Source organism: Nerophis lumbriciformis, linkage group LG09 (genome assembly GCF_033978685.3).
Source record: "Nerophis lumbriciformis linkage group LG09, RoL_Nlum_v2.1, whole genome shotgun sequence".
In the NCBI taxonomy this organism is placed as follows: Eukaryota; Metazoa; Chordata; class Actinopteri; order Syngnathiformes; family Syngnathidae; genus Nerophis; species Nerophis lumbriciformis.
The window spans coordinates 49,414,178-49,440,775 of NC_084556.2; the positions used below are offsets into that span (position 1 = coordinate 49,414,178).

The 26,598-nt window shown below is 36.9% G+C and overlaps 1 protein-coding gene across 2 annotated transcripts in view; it reads left to right on the top strand.

The window, feature by feature from the left end:
• Positions 1–26,598, top strand: part of mettl27 (methyltransferase like 27) — a 34,264-nt gene that overhangs the window by 792 nt on the left and 6,874 nt on the right. For both annotated transcript variants that reach the window (XM_061962978.1, XM_061962979.1), the window contains exons 2-7: positions 8,212–8,249; positions 8,399–8,534; positions 15,532–15,660; positions 19,571–19,706; positions 19,771–19,863; positions 19,936–20,057. In XM_061962978.1, the coding sequence (XP_061818962.1) occupies positions 8,412–8,534; positions 15,532–15,660; positions 19,571–19,706; positions 19,771–19,863; positions 19,936–20,057 (603 nt within the window). In that variant the 5' untranslated portion in view covers positions 8,212–8,249; positions 8,399–8,411. The remainder of the gene's footprint in view (positions 1–8,211; positions 8,250–8,398; positions 8,535–15,531; positions 15,661–19,570; positions 19,707–19,770; positions 19,864–19,935; positions 20,058–26,598) is intronic.

The following is a 26,598-nucleotide window of genomic DNA, read 5'->3' on the forward strand; positions in this document are numbered from 1 at the left end:
TGGAAAAACTACTCAAGTACTGAGTAACTGATGAGTAACATACACACTCATCATATACATATATATATATATATACATATATATATATATATACTGTGTGTGTATATATATATATATATATATATATATATATATATATATATATATATATATATATATATATATATATATATATATGTATGTGTGGGGAAAAAATCACAAGACTATTTTATCTCTACAGGCCTGTTTCATGAGGGGGGGTTCCCTCAATCATCAGGAGATTTCTCCTGATGATTGAGGGAACCCCCCCTCATGAAACAGGCCTGTAGAGATGAAATAGTCTTGTGATTTTTTCCCCACACATACATATATTGCGCTCTACTACGGTATCGAGCACTATTTTTTGGATAACCTTATTAAGACATACATATATATATATATATATATATATATATATATATATATATATATATATATATATATATATATATATATATATACATATATATATATATATGTATATATATATATATATATATATATATACATTGATATATACAGTATATAATTTATATTTATTGAATTTGCTGTTTTTGTTTACATGTTAAAGGTGTTTTAATGAATATACAAGCATGTTTAACATATAGATTCCTTTCTTTCATGAAGACTAGAATATAAGTTGGTGTATTACCTGATTCTGATGACTTGCGTTGATTGTAATCAGACAGTAGTGATGATAACGTCCACGTTTTCAAATGGAGGAGAAGAAAAGTTCCTCCTTCCTGTCTAATACCACATGAAAGTGGTTGGGTTTTGGCATCTTATTTGTCCAGCTTCCATATTCGTTTTTATACACTTTACAAGAAATATATTGGCGTCAAACTCCGTAGCTTGCTAGCTTGTTTGCGCTGGCTTTCGGAGACTCTTGTTTTGAAAGCGCAGGCGCGATGGAGCGGCACTTTTATTGTGAAGACAGGAACTGTGCAGTCAGTCTTTAGGCTTTTGACGGGGTGTACGGTTGAAATAAAAAATGGTCTTTTTTCCTTCACACTTTTGATTGATTGATTGGAACTTGTATTAGTAGATTGCACAGTACAGTACATATTCTGTACAATTGACCACTAAATGGTAACACCCCAATAAGTTTTTCAACTTGTTTAAGTCAGGTCATGTGACCGCCTGGCTCTGTTTGATTGGTCCAACGTCACCAGTGACTGCATCTGATTGGTGGAACGGAGTGAACGTCACCAGTGACTGTATTTGTTGAAACGCAGGCACTATGAAGGTCTGTCTGACAGACCAAAACAAACAAAGCGTGCATTAACAGATCGATAAAAATTAGTAGCGAGTAGCGAGCTGAATGTAGATAAAAGTAGCGGAGTAAAAGTAGCGTTTCTTCTCTATAAATATACTCAAGTAAAAGTAAAAGTATGTTGCATTAAAACTACTCTTAGAAGTACAATTTATCCCAAAAGTTACTCAAGTAGATGTAACGGAGTAAATGTAGCGCGTTACTACCCACCTCTGACTATAATATAGGACAACCTGAGCCCTTTGAGATAGCTATTAGTAAAACACGAGCTGGACACATGTTGTTTATTGTCTCACTGGGCTCTTTACAGTCCGGCGGTGGTCAGTGCTGTTATGTTTATGTAAAGATAAAACTGCATTATAAGATGTGTTAAGAATGCAATGGTCCACTTTGACACATAATGTGTATCAAAGATGCTTAACCAATGTGCGGAACACTTTGAGGGTTCCAGGTTCCGCCATCCTAGTCACTGCCGTTGTGTCCTTGGGCAAGACACTTTACCCGCCTGCTCCCAGTGCCACCCACACTGGTTTAAATGTAACTTAGATATTGGGTTTCACCAGGGGCGTCACTAGCTTTTAAGGACAGGGGGGGGCTTTGCCCCCAGGAGATGCACAGGATGCGAGCGAATGTTACGCACGAGCACAAAACTTCACAAACGGCTAACAAAGACTTTGAAATTATTATTTGTTATTATTATTATTTTAAAAAAATGCACGAGACGAAATGAAACGATGGTTTTTAACCATACATTTTCTATTTCTTTTTATGTATTTATTCATTTTACATTTTATATTAAATGTCTTGGTTTTTCCTCCCTCTGAAAATCCTATTAAATGTTTAACAAGCCACCCTATAATAATAAAACAGCTATTAATGTAACAATACAATAAAACAAATATATTTAATGATGTTTTTTTTCATTATTTTAACAATAGGCTTATGTATATTACTTTATATAGATTCTACAAGAAACACAAAACTTAAAAAATAAATGATTTACAATTGCACACACAAGGTTTTGTGCAGCTTCACTCATTGTAAAGGAAGATAATGTGCGTCGTACGCCTGCAGGACCGCAAGGAAGGTTGCAGAGAAAATGCGGGCTGGAATTTGAGTGATGTGGGCATTTTCTATATGAACAAGTGGAATGGATTGGATACCGACGCACGAAAGGGGCTCTCTACCTTACGCTACGAAGTGAGGGGAAACTGAGTGAATAATAACAGGTTATATGATTATTTATTTAAACTCATATTTGGGCCACTTTATAATGAATATGTCGGCATTTATTTGTAAAAAAAAACAACCAAAAAACACCAAATTATTTAGGGGGGCTTAAGAATATTTTAGGGGGGCTTGAGCCCCCCTAAAATAGGCCTAACAACGCCAATGGGTTTCACTATGTAAAGCGCTTTGAGTCACTAGAGAAAAGCGCTATATAAATATAATTCACTTCCCTTCATGACATCTATATAAACAGACAAGAAGCAAGGAATCATGCAGAGACAGAGTTCAATTTGGCTAGGCTGATTGATTGATTGATTGAAACTTTTATTAGTAGATTGCACAGTACAGTACATATTCCGTACAATTGACCACTAAATGGTAACACCCGAATAAGTTTTTCAACTTGTTTAAGTCGGGGTCCACGTAAATCAATTCATGGTACAAATATATACTATCAGCATAATACAGTCATCACACAAGTTAATCATCAGAGTATATACATTGAATTATTTACATTATGTACAATCCGAGGGGTGGGATGTGGAGGGGGGGGGGGGGGGGGTTGGGGCGGGGGGGTTAGGTTTGGTTGATATCAGCACTTCAGTCATCAACAATTGCATCATCTGAGAAATGGACGTGTGTACAGCTCTGGTAATGGGTACATTCGCACCCACCTGCACAAATGTACTTCAAAATGTAACAATCAAAATAAATATGACTTTTTTGTTTTGTTTACTAGGGCATGCATATATAATATGTTTTAGTTTGCTTGGAAATAGCATAAAAATGCCCCAAAAACCTGGAAAAACGCGATTCATAGCGTTACTTTTTACCCCCATTCCCATTTATGCAAGAAAAATACAGCTTAAATGAATTGGTCAGTTTATTAACAATTCATATTATGTTGATGAAATATGAATACATACAGAAGTATTTCTGTAGGATTCACCGAAATCGCAAAGTTCATCAAAACCAGTGGTGAAAAACGCATACGTTTGTAATTATTTTGTGTAACCAATTTCTATTTTCAAACTACCCCATAACAACAGTTTTACATAAAAAATCCTTTCGAAATAGTTCTAATGGTTTGATGATTTATATAAGAAATAAACAACCTATTTTACATAGGGATGTCCGATAATGGCTTTTTGCCGATATCCGATATTCCGATATTGTCCAACTCTTTAATTACCGATACCGATATCAACCGATACTGATAAATACAGTCGTGGAATTAACACATTATTATGCCTAATTGGGACAACCAGGTATGGTGAAGATAAGGTCTTTAAAAAAAATAAAAAATAAAATAAAATAAGATAAATACATTAAAAACATTTTCTTAAATAAAAAATAAAGTAAAACAATATAAAAACAGTTACATAGAAACTAGTAATTAATGAAAATGAGTAAAATTAACTGTTAAAGGTTAGTACTATTAGTGGACCAGCAGCACGCACAATCATGTGTGCTTACGGACTGTATCCCTTGCAGACTGTATTGATATATATTGATATATAATGTAGGAACCACAATATTAATAACAGAAATAAACAACCCTTTTGTGTGAATGAGTGTGAATGGGGGAGGGAGGGTTTTTGGGGTTGGTGCACTCATTGTAAGTGTATCTTGTGTTTTTTATGTTGATTTAATAAAAAAAAAAATAAAAAAAAAATAAAAACGATACCGATAATAAAAAAAAACGTTCGGCAGGCCGATATTATCGGACATCTCTAATAAATATCATTCACTTCACTTCACTTCATGACATCTATATAAACAGACAAGAAGCAAGGAATCATGCAGAGACAGAGTTCAATTTGGCTAGGCTGACTGATTGATTGATTGAAACTTTTATTAGTAGATTGCACAGTGAAGTACATATTCCGTACAATTGACCACCCCAATAAGTTTTTCAACTTGTTTAAGTCGGGGTTCACGTAAATCAATTCATGGTACAAATATATACTATCAGCATAATACAGTCATCACACAAGTTAATCATCAGAGTATATACATTGAATTATTTACATTATGTACAATCCGGGGGGTGGGATGCGAATGGGAAGGGGGGGTTGGTTGATATCAACACTTCAGTCATCAACAATTGCATCATCAGATAAAGAGACATGGACATTGAAACAGTGTAGGACTGACTTGGTAGGATATGTACAGCAAGTAGTGGACAGAGAGAGAGAGAGATCAGAAAGCATAAGAATAAGTATCTACATTTGATTATTTACAATCCGGGGAGGTGGGATGTGGAAGGGAGGGTGTTAGTTTAGGGTTGAAGTTGCCTGGAGGTGTTCTTTTAGTGCGGTTTTGAAGGAGGATAGAGATGACCTTTCTTTTACACCTGTTGGGAGTGCATTCCATATTGATGTGGCATAGAAGGAGAATGAGTTAAGACCTTTGGTCATACTTGCCAACCTTGAGACCTCCGATTTCGGGAGGTGGGGGGAGGGGGGTGGGGGTGGGCGTGGTCGGGGTCGGGGTGGGATGGGGGTGTGGTTGGGGGCGTGGCTAAAAGGGGAGGAGTATATTTACAGCTAGAATTCACCAAGTCAAGTATTTCATATATATATATATATATATATATATATATATATATATATATATATATATATATATATATATATATATATATATATATACATATATATATATATATAACAAATACTTGATGTTCAGTGAATTCTAGCTATATATATATATATATATATATATATATATATATATATATATATATATATATATATATATATATATATATATATATATATAAAATAAATACTTTAATTTCAGTGTTCATTTATTTACACATACACACACACATAACACTCATCTACTCATTGTTGAGTTAAGGGTTGAATTGTCCGTCCTTGTTCTATTCTCTGTCCCTATTTTTCTAACCATGCTGAACACTCTGATGATGCATTGATGCGTGGCACGCACAAAAATGCTCTCATTAAATACACTAGATGGCAGTATTGTCCTGTTTAAGAGTGTCACAACATTGCTGTTTACGGCAGACCAACTGCTTTACGGTATACAAAAACGTGACTGCTGTTGTTGTGTGTTGTTGCCGCGCTGGGAGGACGTTAATGAAACTGCCTAACAATAAACCCACATAAGAAACCAAGAACTCGCCCTCCATCATTCTACAGTTATAACGTGATTGGGCAGGTATGCTGGTTATATTGTGGGTTAGCGGACTCAGGTCTGAATTCGCCTGAATTTCGGGAGATTTTCGGGAGAAAATTTGTCCCGGGAGGTTTTCGGGAGAGGCGCTGAATTTCTGGAGTCTCCCGGAAAATCCGGGAGGGTTGGCAAGTATGCCTTTGGTAGATTGGAATCTGGGTTTAACGTGGTTAGTGGAGCTCCCCCTGGTGTTGTGGTTATGGCGGTCATTTACGTTAAGGAAGTAGTTTGACATGTACTTCGGTATCAGGGAGGTGTAGCGGATTTTATAGACTAGGCTCAGTGCAAGTTGTTTTACTCTGTATAAGTATCTGTATATAAGATATGTTAAGAATGCAATGGTCCACTTTGACACATTATGTGTATCAAAGATGGTGAACCAATGTGCGGAACACTTTGTGTCAGGTTCAAACACTGATGTCATCTATATAAACAGACAAGAAGCAAGGAATCATGCAGAGACAGAGTTCAATTTGGCTCAATGAGGAGAGACGTTTTTGGGCTGCACTCTAGTTACAGGTGACTTTTGATTGATTGATTGAAACTTTTATTAGTAGATTGCACAGTACAGTACATATTCCGTACAATTGACCACTAAATGGTAACACCCCAATAAGTTTAAGTCCACGTTAATCAATTCATGGTACAAATATATACTATCACCATAATGCAGTCATCACACAAGTTAATCATCAGAGTATTTACATTGAATTATTTACATTATTTACATACTTGCCAACTCTCCCGGATTGTCCGGGAGACTCTCGAAATTCAGCGCCTCTCCCGAAAACCTCCCGGGACAAATTTTCTCCCGAAAATCTCCCGAAATTCAGGCCGAGCTGGAGGCCACGCCCCCTCCAGCTCCATGCGGACCTGAGTCCGCTTTCCAACAATATAAACAACGTCTACAGTAAAGCAGTTCGTCTGCCGTAAACAGCAATGTTGTGACACTCTTAAACAGGACAATACTGCCATCTAGTGCATTTGATGAAATCACTTTTGTGCGTGCCACACAGCAATGCATCATCAGAGTTCAGCATGGTTAGAAAGATAGTGACAGAGAATAGAACAAGGATGGACAATTCAACCCTTAACTCAACAATGAGTAGATGAGTGTTATGGGTGTGTATATGTGTAAATAAATGAACACTGAAATTCAAGTATTTCTTTTATATATATATATATATATATGTATATATATATATATATATATATATATATATATATATATATATATATATATATATATATATATATGTATATATATATATATATATATATATATATATATATATATATATATATATATATAGATATATTTATAGATTTATATATATATATATAATAAAATAAATATATATTTATAGTGTCGGAGGCAGATATTTACATATATCCGAATTTAAGTTGTACTTCTTTCATTTATTAGTCATATTTGAAAACAGTTCGAGTTTTCCATTTATTCTCTTGATGCTCTGTCAGCAAGTATCCTATGTGTGATAACCTTGAGTTCTTTGGAATGTGTTTAGACTAGCATTTTGTTTTGGCTACAGAGATGGGAGGAGAGAGAGAGTAGTGGGATCGGGAAGACAGACCATTTTGGGTGTGCGCGATAGAAGGTTCTAGGGTTAGACTGGTCTCAATCAAAATGTATATTGGCAAAGCTTTGAGAATACACAACAAAATACCTATTCTGTCTCTGGTGGTTTTTCAACTCAGCTTTAAGTGTCGGAAAGAACTTGGGAGCGAATTGTGACTTGAATTCCCTGGGAGGAACAACTGGTCCAAAACGCAACAATAGCTAGAATTCACTCAAAGTCAATTATTTATTATATATATATATATATATATATATATATATATATATATATATAGGTTAGGTTTGGTTGATATCAACACTTCAGTCATCAACAACAGTCCAAAAAAGCTTTCATAATAAAGACGCAAATTAACCTCCACAGTGTCATTTTTCTACACTTTATTTTTTTTACTCTGAATTTTTCTGCACTAATTTGCTTTACACTGAATTTTTTACACTGATTTTTTTTTTTAGAATTCATTTTTACACACTTAATTCTAAAACCACAATGTAATTTTTCCACGTTGAATTTTTATACACTTTTTTTTTTTTTGCTCTGAATTTTTCTGTACTAATTTGCTTAACACTGAATTTTTCTGCACTAAATTTGTTTATATAGTTTTTTTTGCACTAACTTTTTTTTAAACTTAATTTTGAAACACTAATTTGGCTCACACATTTGTTTTCAATCAAATTGTCAACATAATTTGATGTAAAAAAAAATCAGCTCACATAATTCGAACGCAAAAAATGATGTTACTTAAATTCGGTGTCCAATAAAGCTTTTGTAATAAAGACACAAATGTATATCCCTCATGTCTGGCGCCCCGTGTAGCCAATAACTAACTTCCGTTTGAACTTCCACCATTTATGGTGTTTGTGTTTCTTTCTGGTTTTATCATTGGTGTGATAGGAGCATTTGGACTTTGCTGCCAGTTTGCCCAGCGTACTGTAAGTACATATTTGTAACTCCACAGACTATTTTCATTACAATATTTCATACGACACAGAAAAAAACTGAATGATACTTTGACCTCCTAGAACAGGACTTCGGTACGATCGAGTTTGAGTCACGTTTTGTCCGCTTCTCACTTTGACAGGTGCGTACACAAAATGTCTGCTGCGGAGAGCCGCACGTTTGATGTCGTCAAAGAGGTCATCCTGTCAGCTCATAAGGGCAACACTACAGCGGAGAAGATGGACTTCTACAACAGCTGGGCCAGCCGCTACGAGCAGGTCGCTTATTCCCAGCAGGCACAAGACTTTAAAACAATGTTGAGAACTTGTTGAATCAGGTCGTGACGTTGAGCAACTCAAACATAACGTTGGAACAACATGCTTTTTGATGACGTTTAATCAATGTTGGGTTCTAACGTTGATTTAACCATTGAATTTTGGTCATTTCCCAACCAATATTCTACAACACAAATACAACGTTGAAACAACATGCTTTTTGACGACGTATAATCAATGTTGGGTTCTGACATTAATTTGACCATTTCATTTTGATCATTTCCCAATAAATATTCTACAACACAAATACAACGTTGAAACAACATGCTTTTTGACGACGTTTAATCAATGTTGGGTTCTGACATTAATTTGACCATTTCATTTTGATCATTTCCCAATAAATATTCTACAACACAAATACAACGTTGAAACAACATGCTTTTTGATGACGTTTAATCAATGTTGGGTTCTAACGTTGATTTAACCATTGAATTTTGGTCATTTCCCAACCAATATTCTACAACACAAATACAACGTTGAAACAACATGCTTTTTGATGACGTTTAATCAATGTTGGGTTCTGACATTAATTTGACCATTTCATTTTGATCACTTCCCAATAAATATTCTACAACACAAATACAACGTTGAAACAACATTCTTTTTCATGACGTTTAATCAATGTTGGGTTCTGACGTTGATTTAACCATTGAATTTTGGTCATTTCCCAACCAATATTCTACAACACAAATACAACGTTGAAACATTATGCTCTTTGATGACGTTTAATCAATGTTGGGTTCTGACGTTGATTTAACCATTGAATTTTGGTAATTTCCCAACCAATATTCTACAACACAAATACAACATTGAAACAACATGCTTTTTGATGACGTTTAATCAATGTTGGGTTCTGACGTTGATTTAACCATTGAATTTTGGTCATTTCCCAACCAATATTCTACAACACAAATACAACGTTGAAACATTATGCTCTTTGATGACGTTTAATCAATGTTGGGTTCTGACGTTGATTTGACCATTTCATTTTGATAAATTCCCAATAAATATTCTACAACACAAATACAACGTTGAAACAACATGCTTTTTGATGACGTTTAATCAATGTTGGGTTGTGACGTTGATTTGACCATTGAAATTTGGTCATTTCGCAACCAATATTCTACAACATAAATACAACGTTGAAACTACATGCTTTTTGATGACATTTAATCAATGTTGGGATCTGACGTTGATTTGACCATTGAAATTTGGTCATTTCCCAACCGATATTCTACAACACAAATTCAACGTTGAAACAACATGCTTTTTGACGACGTCTAATCAATGTTGGGTTCTGACGTTGATTTAACCATTGAATTTTGGTCATTTCCCAACCAATATTCTACAACACAAATACAACGTTGAAACATTATGCTCTTTGATGACGTTTAATCAATGTTGGGTTCTGACGTTGATTTGACCATTTCATTTTGATAAATTCCCAATAAATATTCTACAACACAAATACAACGTTTAAACTACATGCTTTTTGATGACATTTAATCAATGTTGGGATCTGACGTTGATTTGACCATTGAAATTTGGTCATTTCCCAACCGATATTCTACAACACAAATTCAACGTTGAAACAACATGCTTTTTGACGACGTCTAATCAATGTTGGGTTCTGACGTTGATTTAACCATTGAATTTTGGTCATTTCCCAACCAATATTCTACAACACAAATACAACGTTGAAACATTATGCTCTTTGATGACGTTTAATCAATGTTGGGTTCTGACGTTGATTTAACCATTGAATTTTGGTCATTTCCCAATAAATATTCTACAACACAAATACGACGTTGAAACAACATGCTTTTTGATGATGTTTAATCAATGTTGGGTTCTGACGTTGATTTGACCATTTCATTTTGATAATTTCCCAATAAATATTCTACAACACAAATACAACGTTGAAACAACATGCTTTTTGACGACGTTTAATCAATGTTGGGTTCTGACATTAATTTGACCATTTCATTTTGATAATTTCCCAATAAATATTCTACAACACAAATTCAACGTTGAAACAACATGCTCTTTGATGACGTTTAATCAATGTTGGGTTCTGACGTTGATTTAACCATTGAATTTTGGTAATTTCCCAACCAATATTCGACAAACAAATACAACGTTGAAACAACATGCTTTTTGATGACGTTTAATCAATGTTGGGTTCTGACGTTGATTTAACCATTGAATTTTGGTCATTTCCCAACCAATATTCTACAACACAAATACAATGTTGAAACAACATGCTTTTTGATGACGTTTAATCAATGTTGGGTTCTGACGTTGATTTAACCATTGAATTTTGGTAATTTCCCAATAAATATTCTACAACACAAATACAACGTTGAAACAACATGCTTTTTGATGACGTTTAATCAATGTTGGGTTCTGACGTTGATTTAACCATTGAATTTTTGTAATTTCCCAATAAATATTCTACAACACAAATACGACGTTGAAACAACATGCTTTTTGATGATGTTTAATCAATGTTGGGTTCTGACGTTGATTTGACCATTTCATTTTGATAAATTCCCAATAAATATTCTACAACACAAATACAACGTTGAAACAACATGCTTTTTGATGACGTTTAATCAATGTTGGGTTGTGACGTTGATTTGACCATTGAAATTTGGTCATTTCGCAACCAATATTCTACAACATAAATACAACGTTGAAACTACATGCTTTTTGATGACATTTAATCAATGTTGGGATCTGACGTTGATTTGACCATTGAAATTTGGTCATTTCCCAACCGATATTCTACAACACAAATTCAACGTTGAAACAACATGCTTTTTGACGACGTCTAATCAATGTTGGGTTCTGACGTTGATTTAACCATTGAATTTTGGTCATTTCCCAACCAATATTCTACAACACAAATACAACGTTGAAACATTATGCTCTTTGATGACGTTTAATCAATGTTGGGTTCTGACGTTGATTTAACCATTGAATTTTGGTCATTTCCCAATAAATATTCTACAACACAAATACGACGTTGAAACAACATGCTTTTTGATGATGTTTAATCAATGTTGGGTTCTGACGTTGATTTGACCATTTCATTTTGATAATTTCCCAATAAATATTCTACAACACAAATACAACGTTGAAACAACATGCTTTTTGACGACGTTTAATCAATGTTGGGTTCTGACAGTTAATTTGACCATTTCATTTTGATCATTTCCCAATAAATATTCTACAACACAAATACAACGTTGAAACATTATGCTCTTTGATGACGTTTAATCAATGTTGGGTTCTGACGTTGATTTAACCATTGAATTTTGGTAATTTCCCAACCAATATTCTACAACACAAATACAACATTGAAACAACATGCTTTTTGATGACGTTTAATCAATGTTGGGTTCTGACGTTGATTTAACCATTGAATTTTGGTCATTTCCCAACCAATATTCTACAACACAAATACAACGTTGAAACAACATGCTCTTTGATGACGTTTAATCAATGTTGGGTTCTGACGTTGATTTGACCATTTCATTTTGATAATTTCCCAATAAATATTCTACAACACAAATACAACGTTGAAACAACATGCTTTTTGATGACGTTTAATCAATGTTAGGTTCTGACGTTGATTTAACCATTGAATTTTGATAATTTCCCAATAAATATTCTACAACACAAATACGACGTTGAAACAACATGCTTTTTGATGATGTTTAATCAATGTTGGGTTCTGACGTTGATTTGACCATTTCATTTTGATAATTTCCCAATAAATATTCTACAACACAAATACAACGTTGAAACAACGTGCTTTTTGATGACGTTTAATCAATGTTGGGTTCTGACGTTGATTTGACCATTGAATTTTGATAATTTCCCAATAAATATTCTACAACACTAATACAACGTTGAAACAACATGCTTTTTGATGACGTTTAATCAATGTTGGGTTCTGACGTTGATTTAACCATTGAATTTTGGTCATTTCCCAACCAATATTCTACAACACAAATACGACGTTGAAACAACATGCTCTTTGATGACGTCTAATTAATGTTGGGTTCTGACGTTGATTTGACCATTGAATTTTGGTCATTTTCCAACCAATATTCTACAACACAAATACGACGTTGAAACAACATGCTTTTTGACGACGTTTAATCAATGTTGGGTTCTGACGTTGATTTAACCATTGAATTTTGGTCATTTCCCAACCAATATTCTACAACACAAATACAACGTTGAAACAACATGCTCTTTGATGACGTTTAATCAATGTTGGGTTCTGACGTTGATTTAACCATTGAATTTTGGTCATTTCCCAATAAATATTCTACAAAAACAAATACAACGTTGAAACAACATGCTCTTTGATGACGTTTAATCAATGTTGGGTTCTGACGTTGATTTGACCATTGAATTTTGGTCATCTCCCAACCATTATTCTCAAACACCAATACGAAGTTGAAACAACATTCTTTTTGACAACGTTTAATCAATGTTGGGTTTTAGCATTAATTTGACCATTGAATTTTGGTAATTTCCCAACCAATATTCTACAACACAAATACGACGTTGAAACAACATGCTTTTTGACGACGTTTAATCAATGTTGGTTTCTGCCGTTGATTTGACCATTGAATTTTGGTCATTTTCCAACTAATATTCTACAACACAAATACAACATTGAAACAACATGCTTTTTGAAGCGTTTAATAAATTTTGGGTTGTGACGTTGATTTGACCATTGAAATTTGCTCATTTCGCAACCAATATTCTACAACACAAATACAACGTTGAAACAACATGCTTTTTGATGACGTTTAATCAATGTTGGGATCTGACGTTGATTTGACCATTGAAATTTGATAATTTCCCAACCAATATTCTACAACACAAATTCAACGTTGAAACAACATGCTTTTTGACGACGTCTAATCAATGTTGGGTTCTGACATTTATTTGACCATTGAATTTTGGTCATTTCCCAAATAATAATCTACAACACAAATACGAAGTTGAAAAACAACATGTTTTTTGACGACGTTTAATCAATGTTGGGTTTTAACATGAACTTGACCATTGAATTTTGGTAATTTCCCAATCAATATTCTACAACACAAATAAGACGTTGAAACAACATGCTTTTTCATGACGTTTAATCAATGTTGGGTTCTGACGTTGATTTGACCATTGTTATTTGGTCATTTTCCAACCAAAATTCTACAACACAAATTCAACGTTGAAACAACATGCTTTTTGACGACGTTTAATCAATGTTGGGTTCTGATGTTGATTTGACCATTTAAATTTGGTCATTTTCCCAACCAATATTCTACAACACAAATACGACGTTGAAACAGCATGCTTTTTGACGACGTTTAATCAATGTTGCGTTCTGACATTAATTTGACCATTAAATTTTGGTCATTTCCCAACCAATATTCTACAACACAAATACAACATTGAAACAAGATGTCTTTTGACAACGTTTAATCAATGTTGGGTTCTCACATTAATTTGACCATTGAAATTTGGTCATTTCCCAACCAATGTTCTATAACACAAATACAACGTTGAAACAACATGCTTTTTGATGACGTTTAATCAATGTTGGGTTCTGACGTTGATTTGACCATTGAAATTTGGTCATTTTCCAACCAATATTCTACAACACAAATTCAACGTTGGAACAACATGCTTTTTGACGACGTCTAATCAATGTTGGGTTCTGAGATTTATTTGACCATTGAATTTTGGTCATTTTCCAAATAATATTCTACAACACAAATACGAAGTTGAAAATCAACATGCTTTTTGACGACATTTAATCAATGTTGGGTTTTAACATGAACTTGCCCATTGAATTTTGGTCATTTCCCAACCAATATTCTACAACACAAATACAACGTTGAAACAACATGCTTTTTGACAAGGTTTAATCAATGTTGGGTTTTAACATTAATTTGACCATTGAATTTTGGTCATTTCCCAACCAATATTCTACAACACAAATACGACGTTGAAACAACATGCTCTTTGATGACGTTTAATCAATGTTGGGCTCTGACGTTGATTTGACCATTGAATTTTGGTCATTTCCCAACCAATATTCTACAACACAAATACGACGTTGAAACAACATGCTTTTTGACAACGTTTAATCAATGTTGGGTTTTAACATTAATTTGACCATTGAATTTTGGTCATTTCCCAACCAATATTCTACAACACAAATTCAACGTTGAAACAACATGCTTTTTGACGACGTTTAATCAATGTTGGGTTCTCACATTAATTTGACCATTGAATTTAGGTCATTTCCCAAATAATATTGTACAACACAAATACAACGTTGAAACAACATGCTTTTTGATGACGTTTAATCAATGTTGGGTTCTGACGTTGATTTGACCATTGAAATTTGGTCATTTCCCAACCGATATACTACAACACAAATTCAACGTTGAAACAACATGCTTTTTGACGACGTCTAATCAATGTTGGATTCTGACATTAATTTGACCATTGAATTTTAGTAATTTCCCAAATAATATTCTACATATTTTTGACGACGTTTATGCAATGTCATGTTGTGATGTTGATTTGACTATTGCATTTCGGTCATTTCCCAACCAACAATGTGGATCCAACGTTAGACATCAACCTTGTCTCTCAATTTACAAATACAACTATTTTGCAACGTTGTTCCAAAGCCAGTTTTAAAGGACATGTATGTATAATCAACGTTGTATCAATGTCTTGTGTCTGCTTGGTTATTCACAGCATATCATAGCAATCCCACACTTGTGGCCCCTTGTGGCTGCTAGCAGTGATGACTGATTGACAGTTATGATCATATATTAACACGTTAGGTATTATAATGACTAATTTGTGTGTCAATAAAGCTTTTGTTCTGACATTCCAACAGGACGTTGCAGTTATTGACTATCGTGCACCCTGTCTGGCAGCCAGCGCCGTCGCCGCCCACTTTTGCGGCGAACGCCAGACCGCTGTGGTGTTGGATGTAGCCTGCGGCACAGGAATGGTGGCCAAACTGGTAAACATAGCAAGCATGGAACACTCACTCAACATGCTTTTTTGGAAGCGTTTTATCAGAAATGATTCATCAAATAAATCACGTAGACATTCACAAAGCCGTCAATTAAGTTATGATTTAACATTTTACCTAACATTTGTGATGCTAAAATCAATACAGTGCAGTTCAGTGTGTTATGATCCGTGGCTCGGATCATGTTTTGTTATTTTCTGTTAGATTTGGACTCCCTCAGTTCCTGTTTTTGTGCACCCTTGAGTTTGTTTTTAGTTACCATGGGTCCTTATTATTTCCACCTGTCTCTGATTGGTGTTCGGGACGCTCAGCTGTTTGCCGAGCACTAATCAGAGGCATTATTTAAGCCGGCCTTTGCCGGTCAGTCGGCCTGGCTTCATTGTTTGCTACACGCAACCGGTTACGTGAGTATTGTAGTAGCCTTAGTGCGATCGGCACGTTGTTCGTTCGGCTTGTTTTCTGTTTTTGGTACTTCTTCGATTTTCAAAGAATAAATCATGTTCCTACCTGCACGTCCTGTCCGGAGTGGTCCGTCTGCATCCCGGGAGAACAAACCCTGCAGAAAGCTGCGACCCCCCCACCGTAACAGAGTGTATGCCTAATTGTTTTTAGTGAGGGCTACATTACGGTTATGGCTGTCCAAAAAAATTAGATTGTCGAATTAATTGCGATTCTAACTTGTAACGATTCTTAATCAACTTGACAAAAAAAACAAAAATGTTTTTTTATTATTATTATTATTATTTTTTTTTTTAATATATCCCGTCCAGACACTCAGGCAAATTAGATTTACTTTAGAAGAGAGAAGTGTTGGAAACTTCTCATGTTGCCTTATCAGTATTTGACTAAATTATTAAATGTTTGGGTAGAATTCTATTAAACAAACCCAGTTTTCTTTTCAGTAATAGAGAAATGTATCTCAGCTGTTTATGTATTTTACAGAAGAATGTACAAACCCCAGAACCAGTGAAGTTGGAACGTTGTGAAAATGCTAAATAAAAACAAAATACAATGATTTGCAAATCATTTTCAACCCATATTCAGTTGAATATGCTACAAAGACAACATATTTGATGTTCAAACTGATAAACATTTTTTTTTTTTTTCAAATAATCATTAACTTTAGAATTTGATGCCAGCAACATGTGACAAATAAGTTGGGAAAGGTGGCAATAAATACTGATAAAGTTGAGGAATGCTCATCAAACACTTATTTGGAACATCCCACAGGTGAACAGGCAAATTGGGAACAGGTTGGTGCCATGATTGGGTATAAAAGTACTTTGTCAACAAATGCGTGAGCAAATTGTTGAACAGTTTAAGAAAAACCTTTCTCAACCAGCTATTGCAAGGAATTTAGGGATTTCACCATCTACGGTCCGTAATATCATCAAAGGGTTCAGAGAATCTGGAGAAATCACTGCACGTAAGCAGCTAAGCCTGTGACCTTCGATCCCTCAGGCTGTACTGCATCAACAAGCGACATCAGTGTGTAAAGGATATCACCACATGGGCTCAGGAACACTTCAGAAACCCACTGTCAGTAACTACAGTTGGTCGCTACATCTGTAAGTGCAAGTTAAAACTCTCCTATGCAAGGCGAAACCCGTTATCAACAACACCCACAAACGCTGTCGGCTTCGCTGGGCCTGAGCTCATCTAAGATGGACTGATACAAAGTGGAAAAGTGTTCTGTGGTCTGACGAGTCCACATTTCAAATTGTTTTTGTAAACTGTGGACGTCGTGTCCTCCGGACCAAAGAGGAAAAGAACCATCCGGATAGGTATAGGCGCAAAGTTGAAAAGCCAGCATCTGTGATGGTATGGGGGTGTATTAGTGCCCAAGGCATGGGTAACTTACACATCTGTGAAGGCACCATTAATGCTGAAAGGTACGTACAGGTTTTGGAGCAACATATGTTGCCATCCAAGCAACGTTATCATGGACGCCCCTGCTTATTTCAGCAAGACAATGCCAAGCCACATGTTACAACAGCGTGGCTTCATAGTAAAATAGTTTTATATATATATGTATACATGTAAATATAGGTATGTGTATATATGTAAATATATATTATTGATATTTATATATACTATACATAGATACATATATATACACACACACACACACACACATATATTTATATATATATATACACATACATATATATATGTATATATACATATATATATATATATATATGTTCTTTTCATATATATATATATATATATATATATATATATATATATATATATATATATATACACTATTAGATAGCCAAATTCTTTTAACCTAATGTGGGCCCTGAGTCAAAAAGTTTGGGGAGTCCTGTGCTAAACTAAACAAAGCAATTTAGTCTAATATTTAATAGTAATAGATTTCATCAATATGTAATCCGTTTTATTGTTACACTATGGAGATATAACAGCGGTCATCTGCTCAATCCAGCTTTGGGCTGAGCGACCACGTGTAGCGCTAGGCAATAAGTTCAAAGCTGTCAGCTCATTGTCCAGCGTGACTCTTAAGGTGTCAGGAAGCGAGGTTTCAAGATTCAAGATTCAAGATGCTTTATTATTGTGCATTCTTTAACATGTACAAGACACATAAGAACTGAAATTTCATTTTTGGCACAGTCCCACTAAGAGCAGACATACGTTTACAGGAAGACAAGACGGGACCGCCAACGGGTCAGCCACTTTCGGCGCTCCTTAAAAAAAGGTGGGAAAAAGGTAGTATTGGGAAAGAGTAAAAAGAATATCAGTCTAAGGCTGGACCCTCGGGAGGGGGTCCAGACTGAGTCCAAGGGAAAAAAAACCTCACATAGCATAGCACACATAAACATGTTACATATAATCACAACAACTCGCAACAGGGGGGGGGGATTTGGGGCCCTGGAGGCCGGCCTGCTGCTATAAAGCGCTACTAGCCATCCATAACCCCAGGAATTAAGCAGTGGTGAAGGCATTGGTTGAGGAAGGGGCGGGTGCGTGCATGTATGCCCAATTAACTTGGGTGTGATGTTGAAATGTTTTTGTGGACTGGGGCCGATCTCAAAGTTCGACACCAGGTGTAGTTGAGAAAAAGGGAGGTCAAAAGCGTCCATCGTTGAGGGTGTTTTTCAGAACAGCCTGTTCCTGATAGCGTCAAGGCCATTCGAGGGAGTCAAATCGTAGATTAGGATGTTGTTTTTTTCGAGCAGTCAAAACAATGACTTGCCTGCTCTATGTGTCCGTGCTGGTTTCTCTCAAATTCAATTCAATTCTCCTTCTGAGCAAACTTCTCCATGATGTGATCCATTTTGCGATTCAGTTCAGAAATCGCCACAGTCTGTGTTCCCACAGCCCGGCCCAATCCTTCCATTGCGACGAACAGCCGTTGGGCTCCTTGAGTGGCTGCCATCGTCTTCCGAATTCGACGATACACCAGAGCAATGCCCAGCCCATTCAGCAGGTGCCCCGCGATCATGGTTCCAAATAGGTAGATGTCTTCCACGTCCTCGATGGAAAGGACTGAGAGGCACATGATTCTCCATTCATCCCAGGAGTCTCTCACGTACCCCGCAGCAATGGTTCCACAAACCTCTTTTCCTTGTCGAAAAGACTTTGTCAATTGCGTCGAGAGTCCAGCTGATCATCTCCATGTTTGATGTTTAGATTTGAGGACAGCGCAAAGAAAGAGGCTTCAAAAAAGTTCAGACAAGACAAAACGAAGAGAGCAAGCAGGGAAGGAGGGAGCGGAGAAAAATGCGACCGCCCTCACCAGAGGCAAGACAGAATATGCGCACTTACTAGCACTGACTGACGTGGGTCAATAAAAAACAGACGAGGGCCCAAAATGTCCCCAAGACTGCACTTTTGACACTCCTGTGATCCATGACTGTCTTCTTCTGTGGTGCAGATGAAGAAAGATGGATTTGAACATTTCATGGGTGTAGATGGAAGCCAGGCGATGCTGCAGCAAGCCAAAGAGAGCGGACTGTACCAGGACCTGAAGCTGGTTCTGCTCGGAGAAGAGCCGCTTTCTGTCCAATCAGGTTATTCATTCGTGTTTGTTGGGAGTTTACAACAGATGACATCACACTGTGTCTCCCCCTGCAGGTGACTTTGACGTAGTGCTGATAGTTGGTGCTCTGAGCGTGGGCCAAGTTCCGGTGGAGGTCACCAGGGAGCTGTGCCAGGCCGCCAAACAGGGTGAGGGTCTTGGTTCCAACTTGGCATTTCTGCTTCAGTGTGCAGTACCTTGACTTGACACCCTGCACGCAGGGGGCCTCATCTGCATGACGACCAGGGGTAACCATGACAACGCGGGCTACAAATTGGCCTTGGAGGGCGAGATAAAGCGGATGGAAGAGGAAGGACTGTGGCGTGCCGTGGAGGTCTTGGAGGTGAAGGAGTGGGAGAGAGCGGTGTCAAAGATCGAGGAGGGTTACATACCTGGATGTGTGTATCTCTTTAAGAAGCTTTAACTGCGACACAAACATGTTTACTGTACACAATATAAATAAGCTGTCATCCTTGGCTTAAAGTTTCAGTTCATTTGAAAAAGTCCGATTTGAATTGAAATTGTCTCCACCCCACAGGAAGTTGGATTTGAATTACAGGAAGTGGAATTCAATTCATAGCAATACTGTAAAACTGGACAATTTCAAGCTAAATGTCACATATAAAGGCAAAGTGCATCAGGTGAAAGCCATTTATCTGTCATGACTTGGTCCTGGGGTTTAGTTTTTCTAGAAGGCAACGGAAAGTTGGCTCGGGCGCAGGCCCGGCCCTAACCAATCTGGCGCCCTAGGCAAGATTTTAGGTGGCGCCCCCCCACATTTTTTTTTTTACTTACAACTATACCTAATATATAAAGGGGTGGAAAAGTGACTATTACCTGCAGGGCAAACATTAGCTAACCAGAAGGCAATAACAATGTAAACAAAAAACACCTGCTTAAAAGATATAATACAAATGTCCCTGAGGAATGTAAGGTGGGAGTACTGTAATTACCTAACGTTACATTATTATTTTCCATAACAATTTAGCCCCCTCCACAATATTAACCCGACGTTAAAACAGAACTCGCTATTTATTGCTTAGCAATTGCCGAATCATGTAACATTAGCTTAATGCTAAAAAGCCAGGTTACTATCACATTCTGTAACAGACAAATAATTTCATGTAGGCTAACGTTACCTACCTGCTAACTCTGTCTTTTCTCGTTTCTACTCCTCTTCTTTTCTCTTTTTTCTTCCCTGGGCACCTGACAGTTTTGGCCGTTTTGACATCTTGTGTTGATTTTTTGATGTGGTGACGTCCAAAAAGAGTCATGATACGGGAAGGGAGGGGGCGCACCGTGCCTATTAAATAGGCTTTACTTTGCATTTTAATTAACGTGGGATTATTTTTTGTATTTAGAAATAATAGTAACAACTTTTTTTTTTTTTTCTTCTTTTTTTTCTTCTCTCCAACATTTGTGGCACTGGCGTGGCGCCCCCTGATGGACGGCGCCCTTAGCATTTGCCTATACGGCCTATGCCACGGGAATGAAGGTACATTTTTATTTAAACACTATAAATACAAAACAAGGAAGTAAACAAAAGGCGCGCACAATGGCGGAGAACAAACTATGAAACCAAACACTTGCACAAAGGCAAAAACTATGAACAACAAAAAACACTAACTGTGGCAATAATAAACAAAACTTACTTGGCATGGACTAAAGGAGCAGCGTGAACGATGGACATGAACAAAGAGTCAGAAATGTGCAGAGCATAAATGTGGGGATGTCACCAGAAAGACAAACTGAAAAACAATGAACTTAAATACTACAGACATGATTAACGAAAACAGGTGCGTGACTCAAAACGTGAAACAGGTGCGTGACGTGACAGGTGAAAACTTATGGGTTGCTATGGTGACAAACAAGAGTGCACAATGAGTCCAAACGTGGAACAGGTGAAACTAATGGGGTAATCATGGAAACAAGACAAGGGAGTGAAAAGCCAAAAACTAAAGAGACCAATAACTAAACAAAACATGACTAAGACAAAACATGATTACAAAGACATGACATTATCAACAACACCCAGAAACCCCGCCAGCTTCGCTGGGCCCGAGCTCATCTAAGATGGACTGATGCAAAGTGGAAAAGTGTTCTGGGGTCTGAAGAGTCCACATTTCAAATAGTTTTTTGGAAACTGTGGACGTCGTGTCCTCCGGAACAAAGAGGAAAAGAACCATCCGGATTGTTATAGGCGCAAAGTTGAAAAACCAGCATCTGTGATGGTATGGGGGTGTATTAGTGCCCAAGACATGGGTAACTTACACATCTGTGATGTCACCATTAATGCTGAAAGGTACATACAGGTTTTGGAGCAACATATGTTGCCATCCAAGCAACGTTATCATGGACGCCCCTGCTTATTTCAGCAAGACAATGCCAAGCCACGTGTTACATCAACGTGGCTTCATAGTAAAAGAGTGCGGGTACTAGACTGGCCTGCCTGTAGTCCAGACCTGTCTCCCATTGAAAATGTATGGCGCATTATGAAGCCTAAAATACCACAACGGAGACCCCCGGACTGTTGAACAACTTAAGTTATACATCAAGCAAGAATGGGAAAGAATTCCACCTGAGAATGTCACGACTTAGACTATGGCGTGGTTTGTTCTACCGAGGTGCAAGTGATTTGGACCAGACATGACGTGAAGGTGAATACATTTTAATTCTAACTAAAAAAAAATACAAAAAGGTATAAACAAAAGGCGCTCACAGCGGAGGTAAAACAACTTGGCTATGAAAACAAATACTTGCACAAAGGCAGAAACCATGAACAACAAAAAACACTAACTGTGGCATTAATAAACAAAAACTTACTTGGCATGGACTAAAGGAGCAGCATGAACGATGGACATGAAATCAAGTGTCAGGAATGTGCAGAGCATAAATGTGGGATGTCGCCAGAAAGACAAACTGAAAACAATGAACTTAAATACTACAGACATGATTAGTGAAAACAGGTGCGTGATTCAAAACGTGAAACAGGTGCGTGACGTGACAGGTGAAAACGAATGGGTTGCTATGGTGACAAACAAGAGTGCACAATGAGTCCAAACGTGGAACAGGTGAAACTAATGGGGTAATCATGGAAACAAGACAAGGGAGTGAAAAGCCAGAAACTAAAGAGACCAATAACTAAACAAAACATGACTAAGACAAAACATGATTACAAAGACATGACATTATCAACAACACCCAGAAACCCCGCCAGCTTCGCTGGGCCCGAGCTCATCTAAGATGGACTGATGCAAAGTGGAAAAGTGTTCTGGGGTCTGAAGAGTCCACATTTCAAATTGTTTTTTTGGAAACTGTGGACGTCGTGTCCTCCGGAACAAAGAGGAAAAGAACCATCCGGATTGTTATAGGCGCAAAGTTGAAAAGCCAGCATCTGTGATGGTATGGGGGTGTATTAGTGCCCAAGACATGGGTAACTTACACATCTGTGAAGGCACCATTAATGCTGAAAGGTACATACAGGTTTTGGAGCAACATATGTTGCCATCCAAGCAACGTTACCATGGACGCCCCTGCTTATTTCAGCAAGACAATGCCAAGCCACGTGTTACATCAACGTGGCTTCATAGTAAAAGAGTGCGGGTACTAGACGGGCCTGCCTGTAGTCCAGACCTGTCTCCCATTGAAAATGTGTGGCGCATTATGAAGCCTAAAATACCACAACAGAGACCCCCGGACTGTTGAACGACTTAAGCTGTACATCAAGCACGAATGGGAAAGAATTCCACCTGAGAATGTCACGACTTAGACTATGGCGTGGTTTGTTCTACCGAGGTGCAAGTGATTTGGACCAGACATGGCGTGAAGGTGAATACATTTTAAGTCTAACTAAAAAAAAATACAAAAAGGTATAAACAAAAGGCGCTCACAGCGGAGGTAAAACAACTTGGCTATGAAAACAAATACTTGCACAAAGGCAGAAACTATGAACAACAAATAACAATAACTGTGGCAATAATAAACAAAACTTACTTGGCATGGACTAAAGGAGCAGCGTGAACGATGGACATGAACAAAGAGTCAGAAATGTGCAGAGCATAAATGTGGGGATGTCACCAGAAAGACAAACTGAAAAACAATGAACTTAAATATTACAGACATGATTAACGAAAACAGGTGCGTGACTCAAAACGTGAAACAGGTGCGTGACGTGACAGGTGAAAACTAATGGGTTGCTATGGTGACAAACAAGAGTGCACAATGAGTCCAAGCGTGGAACAGGTGAAACTAATGGGGTAATCATGGAAACAAGACAAGGGAGTGAAAAGCCAGAAACTAAAGAGACCAATAACTAAACAAAACATGACTAAGACAAAACATGATTACAAAGACATGACATTATCAACAACACCCAGAAACCCCGCCAGCTTCGCTGGGCCCGAGCTCATCTAAGATGGACTGATGCAAAGTGGAAAAGTGTTCTGTGGTCTGAAGAGTCCACATTTCAAATTGTTTTTTGGAAACTGTGGACGGCGTGTTCTCCGGAACAAAGAGAAAAAGAACCATCCGGATTGTTATAGGCGCAAAGTTGAAAAACCAGCATCTGTGATGGTATGGGGGTGTATTAGTGCCCAAGACATGGGTAACTTACACATCTGTGAAGGCACCATTAATGCTGAAAGGTACATACAGGTTTTGGAGCAACATATGTTGCCATCCAAGCAACGTTATCATGGACGCCCCTGCTTATTTCAGCAAGACAATGCCAAGCCACGTGTTACATCAACGTGGCTTCATAGTAAAAGAGTGCGGGTTCTAGACTGGCCTGCCTGTAGTCCAGACCTGTCTCCCATTGAAAATGTATGGCGCATTATGAAGCCTAAAATACCACAACGGAGACCCCCGGACTGTTGAACAACTTAAGTTATACATCAAGCAAGAATGGGAAAGAATTCCACCTGAGAATGTCACGACTTAGACTATGGCGTGGTTTGTTCTACCGAGGTGCAAGTGATTTGGACCAGACATGGCGTGAAGGTGAATACATTTTAATTCTAACTAAAAAAAAATACAAAAAGGTATAAACAAAAGGCGCTCACAGCGGAGGTAAAACAACTTGGCTATGAAAACAAATACTTGCACAAAGGCAGAAACTATGAACAACAAAAAACACTAACTGTGGCATTAATAAACAAAAACTTACTTGGCATGGACTAAAGGAGCAGCATGAACGATGGACATGAAATCAAGTGTCAGGAATGTGCAGAGCATAAATGTGGGATGTCGCCAGAAAGACAAACTGAAAACAATGCACTTAAATACTACAAACATGATTAGTAAAAACAGGTGCGTGACTCAAAACGTGAAACAGGTGCGTGACGTGACAGGTGAAAACTAATGGTTGCTATGGTGACAAAACAAACAAAAGTGCACAAAAAGTCCAAAAACAAAACCGAACATGACTAAAACAAAACATGATCACACAGACATGACAGATGAAAATGTGTCTCCTCAGTTCCCAAACGTTTACTGAGTGTTGTTAAAAGGAAAGGCCATGTAACACAGTGGTGAACATGCCCTTTCCCAACTACTTTGGCACGTGTTGCAGCCTTGAAATTCTAAGTTAATGATTATTTGCCAAAAAAAAAAGAAAAGTTTATGAGTTTAAACATCAAATATGTTGTCTTTGTAGTGCATTCAATTGAATATGGGTTGAAAATGATTTGCAAATCATTGTATTCCGTTTATATTTACTTCTAACACAATTTCCCAACTCATATCGAAACAGGGTTTGTATTTGTGAATAAGAAACCTTGCTGGGTGTGTGTGTGTGTGTGTGTGTGCGTGTGTGTGTGTGTGTGTGTGTGTGTGTGTGTATTGAATAACGAGGACACAGAACCTTTGGCAATAATCTGCAAACACAAACATCACAGTTGATACGCTTAATTTTCTGGCACTTCTGTGTTTGACGATTTCAGTAAGACAAGTTGTTCTCGTTCTTACAAGCCTCGGAAGAGATAAGTCTGTAAGTAAACCGTGTTTGACTTGTTATTTAACTTGTTTTTAAGGTGAAAAATGGTTTAATTTGACAGAAAGATATAAAAAAAAAAACTCTTTAATGAATGTTTTGATGACTTAAAAATATTTCCACCATTGAAATAATTTGAACACCCAGAAGTATTTGTTTTAATGCTACTCTTTGCGTAAAGCCAACATTACATATACAAAGTATTGTGAGTTACATTACAGTAAGTTTACCACTTACAGAGCTTATACATTTTTGTCTTATTGCACTGTTAAAAATTAAAAAAATGAATCAAATTTAAATGAAAGTTAAGCAACTGGCTGCAAAGCATTTTCTAGTTTATTCAACTTTCAAGGTTTATCTTGTGCCAAGTCGTATATGAAAGTTAATTAACCTACCGTATTTTTCGGAGTATAAGTCGCTCCGGAGTATAAGTCGCACCGGCCGAAAATGCATAATAAAGAAGGAAAAAAACCATGTATAAGTCGCATTTTTTGGGGAAATTTATTTGATAAAACATAACACTAAGAATAGACATTTGAAAGGCAATTTTAAATAAATAAAGAATAGTGAACAACAGGCTGAATAAGTGTACGTTATATGAGGCATAAATAACCAACTGGTATGTTAACGTAACATATTATGGTAAGAGTCATTCAAATAACTATTACATATAGAACATTTTATACGTTTACCAAACAATCTGTCACTCCTAATCGCACCGGGTTATAAGGCGCACTGCCGATGAATGGTCTATTTTCGATCTTTTTTCATATATAAGGCGCACCGGATTATAGGGCGCATTAAAGGAGTCATATTATTATTTTATTTTTTTAATAGAAAACACTTCTTTGTGGTCTACATAACATGTAATGTTGGTTCTTAGGTCAAAATGTTG